The sequence below is a fragment of the Polistes canadensis genome, unplaced genomic scaffold (genome assembly GCF_001313835.1).
Source record: "Polistes canadensis isolate GaletaPanama2010 unplaced genomic scaffold, ASM131383v1 scaffold_59, whole genome shotgun sequence".
Lineage (NCBI taxonomy): Eukaryota > Metazoa > Arthropoda > Insecta > Hymenoptera > Vespidae > Polistes > Polistes canadensis.
The window spans coordinates 494,813-507,829 of NW_014569606.1; the positions used below are offsets into that span (position 1 = coordinate 494,813).

General features: G+C 29.0%; 1 protein-coding gene across 1 annotated transcript; it reads left to right on the top strand.

Moving 5' to 3' along the window:
* Positions 1-966: 966 nt before the first annotated feature.
* Positions 967-7,136, top strand: LOC106785934. Its single transcript, XM_014746785.1, has 13 exons — positions 967-1,047; positions 1,185-1,444; positions 1,552-1,714; positions 1,833-2,100; positions 2,169-2,473; positions 2,584-2,703; positions 3,337-3,519; positions 4,549-4,805; positions 4,915-5,077; positions 5,151-5,415; positions 5,502-5,806; positions 5,896-6,015; positions 6,100-7,136. The coding sequence occupies exons 1-13, from the start codon at positions 982-984 to the stop codon at positions 6,268-6,270; spliced, it is 2,646 nt and encodes an 881-aa protein (XP_014602271.1). The 5' UTR covers positions 967-981; the 3' UTR covers positions 6,271-7,136.
* Positions 7,137-13,017: the final 5,881 nt, after the last annotated feature.

Below are 13,017 nucleotides of genomic sequence, written 5' to 3' on the forward strand. Positions count from 1 at the left end.
TCTTATAGGTACATATTTACATTATTTTGCAAATTAATTTTTTTCTTTCGCAAATACTTAATAAGTTGTAAATGTATCTGCTTTTTTTTTTTTATGTATATATACAAAAAATATTTGATAAATTACGAAGTTTGACTTTTTTCTTCTACAAAAACATAAGATAGATAATTTGCCTTTTACTATATAACAGTGATGTGTATTCTTATAGGTACATATTTACATTATTTTGCAAATTAATTTTTTTCTTTCGCAAATACTTAATAAGTTGTAAATGTATCTGCTTTTTTTTTTTTATTTATACAATTTATTTTCTATATTGCAGAAACAAACAAGTTGAATAAGAATTTTGTTATTAGTTTGATTAATAATTTACTAAATAAAATAAACACGTTAAATACTCTATTTAATAGTGGTTTATACGTACACACAATTCTAAAAATAATTCCTTAAATGTTGATATTAGTTTTTCTGTTACTACTATACGTACGAAAATAAGATACGCATAAATAACAGAGATAGTTCGATGAATGTCCAAAAAAATAGATTATAAAGTCCAAAAGTCTATAATCTATTTTTACCTTCTCCGCATGATTATAATGCTTATATTTTTTACATATGTCTGTTCTCTGACCTTATTAATTACACTGCTTGAACAGCGTATTTATCATTTAAAATAAAACCAAGATACATTAATATATACATGCGTCGTACGTTTCAGTAATCATTGCCTACTATGACTTGTTAATTTTGTGATGCAAACAAAGAATATATTTATACGAGTAACTTGTGTGAAAGTGTGATAAAAGATAGATGGATAAAAATACATAAGAAAAATGTTTAATTACTATATAAACCGCAGAATATCATTAATTAAATTTTTATAAATGTTGACTAATATTTTATTTCTTACATAAGGAAATTATTTTGATGAATTTTAATATAAATTTAATGAAGTGATACTTTTAATAATAATTGATAATCATGTCACTACCGTCGTCATCACCATTATTATTAATAAGACGGCAAATTTTTAATTTCTGCAATCAGGTAAATTATTTTTTGTAATAATATCAATATTTTATTCTATTATTATTTAACAAAAGTAAAAGTACATTTATCAACAGATTTCTTTAAATATTATATTTATGTTATTTTTTATTTATAAAAAAATTTTATTTTTTTAGCTTCTAAGAAGAAAGCAGCCAATAATAAAAGAACAATTAAGATATTTGAATCTTCATGAAAATATTGCATACAGTCTCCTAAAACAAGCTGGAATTCCAACGCCACCATTTGGAGTGGCTAGATCACCTGATGAAGCTGCTAAAATAGCTGCTGATTTAAAATCTGATGATTTGGTAGTAAAAGCGCAAGTACTTACTGGTGGTAGAGGGAAAGGTCGTTTTCAAAATACTACTATCGGTGGTGTTGTTATGTGTGAATCGTAAGTATTTCTCTCCAATTATAATAGAGAAATATTTAAATAATAAAAAATAATATTACTATTTTATTCTCTCAGCTATATATATATTATTGTTTTATTATCTTCAGTGTAGAACAAGTAAAACAGGTATCAGAAAAAATGATTGGAAATTTATTGATTACTAAACAAACGGGAGTTGCTGGAAGAATTTGTAATTCAGTTATGGTGACGACACGCATGTTTTCACGAAAAGAATATTATCTTTCGATGATGTTAGAGCGTACTTTTGATGTAAGTCTAAGAATAAGTTAAATTTTAATATAAATGATCAAAAGTGAAGACACTATTTAATAAAACTAAATATTCTACTTTAATTTATTATTAATTCATACACAAAAGTTATTCTTAGGGAGCTGTTGTGATAGCATCTAGTCGAGGTGGAGTAAATATTGAAGAAGTTGCTGCCGCTGATCCAGAAGCTGTTCTTTATATACCAATTAATATGAATAAAGGCATAACGAATGATCTGATAGAATGTATTGTTCAGAAATTAGGTCTTAAAGGACAAGGCAAAGATGTGGTGTCGAATATTGTTTGTAATCTTTATGAATTATTTGTAGAAACAGATGCTCTGTTAATTGAAATTAATCCGCTTACAGAAGATATTTGTGGTCAATGTAAGTAATGATTAAATTATTTCAAGGAATGTACAATAATTAAAATATAATTTAGTATTTTTTTTCAGATTATGCTTTAGATTGTAAATGTAATTTTGATGATAGTTCACAATTTAGACAGAAAAAATTATTTGACTTGGAAGATCAATCTCAAAAAAATGCTAATGAAATACGTGCACAAAAATTTCACTTAAATTATATTCAATTAGATGGGACTATCGGTTGTATGGTAAATGGTGCGGGTTTAGCAATGGCAACAATGGATCTTATATCTTATCATGGTGGTAGTCCCGCTAATTTCCTAGATGTTGGTGGCTCCGCTTCGAAAGAGGCTATTACAGAAGCATTTAGAATAATAACTGCGGATCCAAAAGTATGAAGAAGAACAATACATCTTATTTGATGATGTATTGCATTTGAGTTAAATAACAAACAATCAATAATAAATAGATATACCAAACTATAAAAATTCTTTACCTCTAGGTTCTGGCCATTTTTGTTAATATATTTGGTGGCATTGTGAAATGTGATATTATTGCGGAAGGAATCATTGCAGCTATTAAAGAATTGCAAACAAAAGTTCCAATAATTGTCAGGTTAGAGGTAATGACAAATGATGTATCAAAGTAGAAAACTTATATAATTGAATGTAAATAATTAATTAAATTATTTTATCAAGGGAACTAATGTAGAGAAAGCGAAAAAGTTAATATTCGACTCAAAATTGAAGCTTATTTTTATAAACGATTTAGCAGAAGCAGGATTAGCGATAACTAAATTTGCAACTATTATGAATCTTGCAAAGTCTTTGAATATAGAAGTTAATTTCACAGCAAAACCAACTAAAATAAAAGATAAGGTAGCAAAGTGTTGATTAATTTAGATGAATAAACAAAATTTCTTAAAGGTTTTTGTACACACTTACATACACATAATGCATAAACAAATTAAACTCAAACAATTATTTATCGCAATAAATAAAATAAAATTGTTAGAAAAAAACAATATTAAAATTTGTATTAAATTTAAAATGTATATTGTAAATGTAAAAATAGAATAAAATGTCCAAGTGATTATCATTTAATTTGTATGGAAAAGTTATATTTAAAAGTTCGTCTCTTTATTTACCTAGAAAATAATAAACTATTATGTAAAGTAATCGGTGTCTCTAATCATAAGTAAGTAAAATTATTGAAAAATATGTCATTAAGAGTATATTATGATATCCCTGTACAGATCATTATACATACATATAGATTTACGTCACCGTTGAGAAGGAAAACGTCAAGAAAGGCGGGGACACGATGGCGAAGCCAGCATTTGGTGGCAGTCTATTGCCAACACTTAACCAAGATGGCTACAATGTTGTCTCGGACGATCTCACTCGCGGAGTGTCTTACCCGTTTAAACGGTTCCAAGGTACGTTAAAGAAAAAAATAATAGATTAATATCGTTTCTAAAGATAGCGAACCTTCGACACCGTTTAAACTTTTAATAGATTTTTTAATTTTTCCTTAAGATTCTAAGAATTGTATGTAAAAGAGTAGACGATCCTCCATATTAGGTGGTGTAGTCTGCTAAATTAGGCGCCAGGGTCAACCAATTCGAAGCCAAGGGTGTCACTCTAACATTAAATATGATTTTATTAAAAAAATTTACGATGACAGTTATATAATTATCTTCCTCTATTTTCCGCATTCTTCTCTTTATCTTTTCATTATCGAGGTCATGCTTTATGCGCATTTGATTAGACGTAATTGAATTACTTGCCAATGAATAATAGTCCAAGGGTTTTTCCTCTACACCCAGCTGATTTTTCTTTTTCCATTGTCTTTTTAAAATTTAAATTTCGAATTATTGTATCTCGATCTATAAGCATTTATTTATTTTTACGTATTACTTCAGGGTAATTATTTTTTCTTTCTTCTTTTTTTTTTTTGACATATTGTATATATATGTTCTTATGCATTACATATAATTGTTGATGCGCCATAGTTACTTTTTATTTAAATATAATACATATATATGATATATACGCGCGTATATATATAGTTATTACATGGGTTGAATATTTAAAAAATTACATATATAGTATTTTATATAAATATAATATAATAATAATAAAATTTTATTTGTACTCAATAAAAGGAGATCTGTGCCAAGTAATGCATAAAAGAATAATGTAGTTCAATGTCACTTATCTTTTGCTTATGGGTTTATATTTAAATGTTGCGTAATATGTTTATAGCTTAAAATTAGCTTAAAAGTGTAAATATTTTAATGAATATTTTTACAATGACTTATGTGAAACGGTCTTATCTCATTAGAGAAGACACGTTTAAAATATAACAATAATAATAATAATAATAATTATATAGATATAAAATATTTATGTTTTATTTATATTTTAATTATACTTGTTTTTAAATTTTCTTGTTTTTTTTTCAGATCTTAGCCTGCAAAAGTAACTTAAAGCAAACAGTAAGAAATCTAAATGTACATGAACATATTAGTTATAGTTTACTTAATGAAGCTGGTGTACCCACTCCTAAATTTGGCGTTGCAAAAACGCCAGATGAAGCAGCTAAACTTGCCGCCGACTTGAAAACGAAGGATATTGTATTAAAAGCTCAAGTACTTGCAGGAGGTAGAGGAAAAGGTCATTTTAAAGATTCCAGTATTAGTGGTGTAAAGATGTGCGAAACGTAAGTTATTTAATTTTCTTTTAATTCTAGTAATATCATAAAAAAAAATTCATTTCGGTTTTTTCTTTTAATCATTTTCAAATTTCAAATATTTCTGTTTCATTGATAGACCAGAAGAAGCAAAAGCACTGGCGAGTCAAATGTTAGGTAAATTACTAATTACAAAACAAACTGGTGAAGCAGGTAGAATTTGTAATGCGGTCATGGTAACACAACGCATGTTTCCACGTAAAGAATATTACTTAGCAGTAATGATGGAACGTGCCTTCGGTGTAAGTAGTTAGAGTTTTAAAAAATCTACACGTATAAATATCTATTAACAATTTAAATCTAATTATAAACCAGGGCCCAGTAATAATTGCATCAAGCCAAGGTGGAGTAAATATTGAGGAAGTAGCTGCGACAAATCCTGGTGCTATAATGTATGAACCTGTCGATGTTAACAAGGGTATAACTAAAGAACAGGCAGAACGTATTGTCAAAAAACTTGGTCTTGATAATGTAAAAGATTATATTTCCAAAATTATCATGAATCTTTATGAAATGTTCCTTAAGAAGGATGCACTTCTTTTAGAAGTAAATCCTCTAGCTGAAGATATTAATGGAAATTGTAAGTTATGTTATTGGTAATATTTAACATCATATTCTTATTATTATTATTGATCACGTTAACATTAAATTATTTTCATATTTTAGATTTTGCATTAGATTGCAAATGCAGATTCGATGATAATGCTGAGTTTAGACAAAAATCATTGTTTGGATTGAGAGATTGGACTCAGGAAGATACTAAAGAAGTAGAAGCAGCTAAATATGACCTGAATTATATTGCGCTTGATGGAAATATTGGTTGTATGGTTAATGGAGCTGGTTTAGCTATGGCTACTATGGATATTATTAAATTACATGGAGGTGAACCGGCCAATTTTCTTGACGTTGGTGGTGGCGCAACTACCAGTGCCGTAAAAGAGGCATTTAAAATCATCACTTCTGATCCTAAAGTAAACTAATATTATCCTTATGCAATAAAATTTTTATTTTTTATTTCTTCAATTAAGTACTTGTTATACAATTTCTTTGTAATTTACAGGTACATGCTCTTTTAGTTAATATCTTTGGTGGTATTATGAGATGCGATGTTATCGCAGAGGGTATCATAGCTGCAACCAAGGAACTTAGTCTTAAAATTCCTGTAGTTGTGCGATTACAGGTATAACATTTTAACATTTCATTTCTTTTATTTTCGTTAAAAATATTTTAATTATGTTCAATATAAATTTGTATATAATTACAGGGAACTAACGTTGATGAGGCTAAAGCTTTGATTGCAAATGCTGGATTAAAAATCGTTCCAATCGATGACCTCGATGAAGCTGCTCGTGTCGCAGTAAAATTATCAACTATTGTTAAACTAGCACAGTCCGAAAATCTTAGTGTCAATTTTGAGATACCTGCTATTTCATAATTTTAGTAATGAATATAAAATTTATATATCAGCTAAATTAATACTGATATTTGTTTAAATATTGTCAAATGGTTGCAAAAAACGTTTGAAAGTAATATCTGTAGTAATAACTTCTCTTATAACTTCTCTTATAACTTTGATTATATTATTATTATTATTTAAGAAATGAAATTTTAAGGAAATTACATTAAATCAATTTAATAAGAGTAATTAATTTGATATAAACAAAATCATTTTGGGGCAATTCTTTAAAAAAGAAAAGAAAACTGATTATTTTCGATAAAGTTTTAGTTAAATGACGTGTTCTATTTCAATAGACTGGGCGAATCTTTATCTTTTCTTTTTAAAGACAGGCACAAATTCTCTAATAGATTAACATATGAAGCTAAGTATGAATATAATTTATTGTTTACCCTTTGACAGGGTTCTGTGATTCAGTATTAAAAGTTAAGTTATGCGTCACACATACACGTAGATATATGAACTCACACGTGTGGTATGTATCCGATTTGTTCTATAAAAAAACGTAGCACATGCTTATTTAATTGAGCGAATATAACATTGAAAAAATACTATTTAAAACATATTATTAAAAAAAAAAAATATATATATATATATATATATGTATATATATACACGCATAGCATGTGCGTTGCATATATTACACATACGCACGTGCAAAACATCCATTGTACAAATTTCTTTATTATTTTATGTTATGCTTTATTTCATTTAATGGTCTATTCAATTGTTCTTACTATTAATTTCTTATACCTTAATTTAATAGAATATATTAAATTTATTTTTTTACAGCTGTTATTATAAATGTTTTCAAAATAGTACAATTTGTCCATTCTTCAAAGAAATACGCAAAGAAAAAAACTGAAGTGTAAATCATTACACAAAGTTCCTTACTTATTCACTTTATGCGTAGATGTGTTGTTAAAAGTTACTAAAAATATTGATTTGAAACAAAAAAAAGATAATGTTAAAATGTTTCGTTTGATATAAAACGTATAAATATAATAGTCTTTTTTATGGCAAGTACGTGTGATATTAAAGAAATAAATTCATCTAAATAAATACGTCAAACAATTGTTAAATGAAATATTTTTATTGAATTATATTGCCCGATGTCAGTTTAAGATATACGAAGTTAATATAATTTTAATCAATCATATTGTAATGATATACACAACTATATTAAATTGATAATAACGATGTACATTTATATAAGTTGTTTTTCTTTATATTTTATTATAATAGAAAATTATTCCACGTATATTACGAATTATTCCGCATATATTACGAATTATGCATACATAATTATATGCATGCATGCATCTAAAAAATATGGTAAATTATTTATTACTATTCAACTAAGAGTAATATTCAACTAAAATACAAATTAAAGGTAAAAGTTTTTGATTACGTAATTTAAAAGCATTATTCTTTGTAAAAAAAATTGCTTAAAAACAAACTGTTTTTTCAAGAATTGTTTAAGCGTAAAAATAAAGTTTGTTTAATAATTCGAATTAAACATTTAAACATTTGAACCTTCATCTTTTAAATGAGATTTTGATCATCAAAATCGATTAAGAATTGTGCCTGGTACATTCAATGTCGGAAACCTTTTAAATAATATTTGTGAAAAATTAGTTTCCTATAACGGCGCCCTTTAAAACTTGTGGTAAAATAAAAGCTCCTATCTTTATTACTGATTTACAAATATACGCATGATTGGTGTGTATTCGGCTTCCACACTAACCTATTGTCTGCATGTGTGCTGTGTAAAATGGTGTTCAGATTTTCTGATTATTTTTTTTTTTAAATAATTTAACGATTATTATGTATAAAATAATAATTATAATATGAATACTTATATAGTGTAGATAATTTATTAAAAAACCAAAATACACACACTCACACATATTCATACATGCGAGTTCATTTCTATAGTACTTATGAACTAATACTTCCAGTACTTTTTTTAAAAATAGTTTCCTCTATTTACAAACTTGTTAAAAATGATTACAAAATTATTAAAAAACATTATTAAGTAATTAGTTTCTGTATATTGAATGGATATAAGGAACTAAGGAAAGGGATAAAAGAATATGGTATTAATAAGGAAGTTAAAAGAAACTAATTACATATATAATGTTTATGGTAAGCGGTCTTTGGCTGGATTTTACTTGCAATGGAATGTATAGCATATATAATATGTTAAACATTACATAGAAAGTAAAATACCATTGCCCGGGTCTAACCACGAGGAGGTAACCGCTACTGAAGACCCACAAGAGATGTGCATCCTGAAAATGTCCACATCCGAATTAAATTGAAAAGAAAGAAAATGATCACCCCGAGAACATTTTTTAATGAGTCCCACTCTTAGGCCCCACCCTAAGAGTTTTATTCGAAAAATCCTTACAATTACTATCGAGAATGAAGAGAAACGTTTGAATACCAAATAACAAAATGATGAACGAGGAGTGAAACATGAATAGAATCGAAATAACATGGAACCTATGAACAAATAAAATACATTAAAAATACATTAATAATATATTAAAATAATTATATACGATGCTACGGGCAGAAGAATAAACAGATGAAAATTATACACACACACATTTAATTATACAAATAATTATCTTATACTATCCTTTATTATAACTAAGTCCTCGTCTGATCCTCGTGTGATCTTTCTCCTATTGAACCTGCAACAAAAAAAAACAAGGGGTAGGAAAGAAGAAGAAAAGTGGCCCTAAAAACGAACCTTAAGAAGAAACAGAAAATATTATTTTAGATTTGCAAAGATGCAATGAATAATCTATGGTACCTGTAAAAATTTGGACTGATCCATGGTACTTGTAAAAACACGAAAGTGCATTAATAATGATTTTTCTCACGAGTGCGATGCAATATTAAAGTAATAAACATATTAAAATACTACTGTTTACCATACCTCAGTCCACCTTAGATCCCTCTTTCACCTCTTCTTGAAAAGAATTTTGCATCGTCTCCATAATTCATCCTGCCAACAAAATATTAATCATAGGATCGTTTGGCGTGGTGGTGGGGGGAGGAGGGTGTTGGGGAATTCTAGGTAAAGACATGTTTTCTCCCAATCAATGGAAAAAAGAGAAAATCATGGCTCGCGTGGGCAGGGTCGCATCCCTGAAGTAAACCTTTCTTCAAAAAGAAAGAATCTACCCGCTACCCATTGAAAAAAGAAACTGGAAACGACCCTGAAAAAGAAAAAGAAAAGATTATTTTAAGTCTGTTAAGATGCAATGAATGCATCAAAGGCATGTTCTTCTTTTAGTTCAAAAGCCAATACTTACAAATGTATTAGAATTAATCATCTCCTGAAACAAATAATGAAATAAAAATTCAGTTTCAACAATTATTGATTAAATCTTACCATTGGTACCTAGAAAAATATAAGAGATATTAAAAAACATTATAACATAATTAGTTTCTACGAATTAAATGAAGAAAGAAAATGTGTGTAAATTAGAAAATGGTATGATATTGGAGCGGGAATTTGGGAATGGTATTGTACTCTATCATGATTTTAAAGTATTTTAAATGAAATATCATTTATAAAATCAAGTTTTTCTAATACTCGATTTATTTTTAGGAAAAATTATGTTTGGTGTTTGGTATGTGGTATGGCAAATCCAACGACGTTCACCTGTAACAAAAAGAAAACTCTATTAATTATCTCCATTCTTAATAACCACTATAAATTATTGACGAGCAAAGAAAAAAACAATCAATAAAAATATCAAATGACCAACGAACTATTCTCAAAAGATTCAACCATGCTGTTGAATTTGAAAATAACTCATTAAGTCTGTAGTTGCCCACTTGATACCACAAATTTGTGGGGGCCTCTTCGGCTTTTAGCCTCTTCTTTCTTCAAGCCTACTGTCGGACATTCCCTACGTGCGAGCACGAATAGAATCTTTGACCAAAAACGTCAATCGTTCCAAAAAGTATTCGCATAATTTGGCATATTACAACGATTAATGATATAGAATTAGAATCGTCCCTGATTATAAATGGAAAAAAACCTAACCGACCCTAACACAACCCTGAAAAAAAAATGTGATTAGTAAAACATCCTGAGCTTTTTACATAGAAAATAATTATTACCTTTTGGTCGAGAGATATCTCATCGCCGAAAGGAATATTATTAACTATGTAAAGTATCGATTCTATTCTAATACCAAACCGTTACAATATGCCAGATCATGGTCGTACAATTTAGAAACGACTTAAAGACATTTTCACCCAATTACTCTCAACTGCTTATAATACTAATACAAATGAAATACATTTCACATTACAATATATATATATATATGAAATAATTCCATTTATTTTCTGTCATACATCTTTTACAAATAATTCCGATGTTCGCGCGTTAATTAACTCTATTTAATAATTATTACAAAATAACTTCGCGTTTTCCGTTAGCTATCCTAGCTCGTGGACAATCAACGAACTTAAAAGTTCTTCGACTGTGCACATATTACACGAGCACATTTAATCGAATGTCCGAGCAGTTAATTATGTTAATTGATGACCTATTAACACTTCGCACTTTTATTATTGAGAGTAATATAATCGAATTGAAATAAAAATAATACCAAAAATGCAATGCATTTCTTTGCAATATTTTTATTTAATTTATTCTTTATATTGAATTATATGAAACATTTCTCAAAGACTAAGTCGCGATAGTGCGAAGTGATAGTTATAATACTTAAAACTAAGTATCAAATCATCAAAGGTTTTGCGGATTTGATTTCGACTCTATCTCGTTCGAGATAAATCGAAATAGAAATTAGTTTTTTAAATGGTTGCAAATCCCTTTAAATCATGATACATAATTCATATTACAGAATTGTCACAAAAAAGATTTACAAGTCAAGCAAGATAAAATAAAAAGATATAATTTTGTGACAATTCCATATAAAACCAAGAGGTGGGGACTCGCACTGAAAAGTGCAAGTATCCCACGTGTCATTCCGGGGTCTTACCTACTTATAATTAAAGTTTCACATTCGCTCTAAAAAAATATACATGCAAACCTACCCACTCATTCCACGATTCTCACACATACCACCAGGGTGCAAAAGCCTAAACTAGAGAGCATGCCCCGGGGCACCTCCGACACCCCAATTCAAACGCGTTTTCTAAATTTATAGGAGTACGTACCAATTGCTGTAATCGTCTGTCAAGGCTAGTGATCATTGCATAAATGACTGAAGCAAAAATACAAGTATAAACTAGTATATATTGCATACTAGTTACATACGAGTATATCATAGTTTCCACAAATAAATGCGGTAACTCTACTATGCAAAACGATTGTTAAAAAAAAAGTTCGTACCGTACGAGTAACTCTACATGTTATTTTTATTCGATAACTTTAAAAAATAATAAGCGCGGTATTACGTGTCGCGAAACGATGTACAATGCACACACCTAGACGCACACACATGTGCAATGTATACCGTGCAATCACTAGCACAATGACAGACGCCAAATGGGGGGTAAAAACTTAAAACTAAACCCATACTAACCGTTTCTCACCCATACGTGTAACACCTGGACACACGCATAGATGAGAATGCAGAAAGTATAGGGGGGAGAAACGGGGATTAGTAAATTAGATGCTGAAAATCCTAAACTAAAAATTGATTAATATGTAATAAAATGTTCTCAAATAAATCTAAGCGGGCTATGACTCTACAAGTCATTTATAATGACTTTCAAAAAGATTTTAAGAATTGAAAGAAAAAATTTAAAAAACCTCGGACGACTCTTTCGTTAAATGGCTGTTCTAATGAAAGAACTGGGCTTTGAGCCACCACTTAACTGCCAAAGTCTATCCGTCCCGAATAAGTTTGTCTTCTTGCTCATTTTTTTATTACATCAAAAAATAAAATCGCTATAAAATAAACTAAGTACGAAGCAATGCATGTAAGACATTTATTACATGCTTTATTGGACGAAATCGAGAAAATTAATACTCGATTTCACCACTACTAACGACGAACAAAACACGTAATAAAAAAGAAAAGTGCATTAATTAATTGCACTGTTAATTAAATGAATTTAACCGATGAGACAAGAAGACCTATCCTGAACTAATAATATAACATACAAAAAAATATACAGTTCTCATGAGCAATTCCAAAAAAGGATTATTCCTTTTTTGGAATAATTACAACCAGTAACTCGTGCCGATTGGGACCTTTCATCCTCGGCATGATTGAGCACCGGAGGGACTTTAAATTTYWACTYACRACCWRCTAACTGTTATATTACATATATGTGACATTTTAAAATTAAAATGACGCATGTACGAAATATGAACAGATAGCATTAGAAGTTCTGCGGTGGCTCCAAAACACTCCTACTTCGTAGCTGCATCTCTCGTCCACCAGACTCATCGGAGAATTCCTCGATGTACTTTTCCTCGCACTCCCGTGACTCTAATATTGCGGTAAACGAATATAAGAAACTATAAAAGAGTTTCTTATCGCGAAACCGAAATTTTTCTTATACTGCGTACAACACTGACTCTACATACGCGGTCACTGACTCTACTTCGCGATAAAAGTGTTACTTTAATTACTCGTACAAACACTGACTCTACAACTACTTCAAAGACTGCATTGCACGCAGTCAATGCAAACACAAAAAATTCACTCCCGATACGCG

Excerpts from the sequence above, each read along its gene's own strand:
- LOC106785934 (XM_014746785.1), top strand. The coding sequence starts at position 982 with ATGTCACTACCGTCGTCATCACCATTATTATTAATAAGACGGCAAATT. Across the intron at positions 2,474-2,583 it reads TAATAACTGCGGATCCAAAA|GTTCTGGCCATTTTTGTTAA; the intron begins GTATGAAGAAGA and ends CTTTACCTCTAG. Across the intron at positions 5,416-5,501 it reads TGAAGATATTAATGGAAATT|ATTTTGCATTAGATTGCAAA; the intron begins GTAAGTTATGTT and ends TTCATATTTTAG.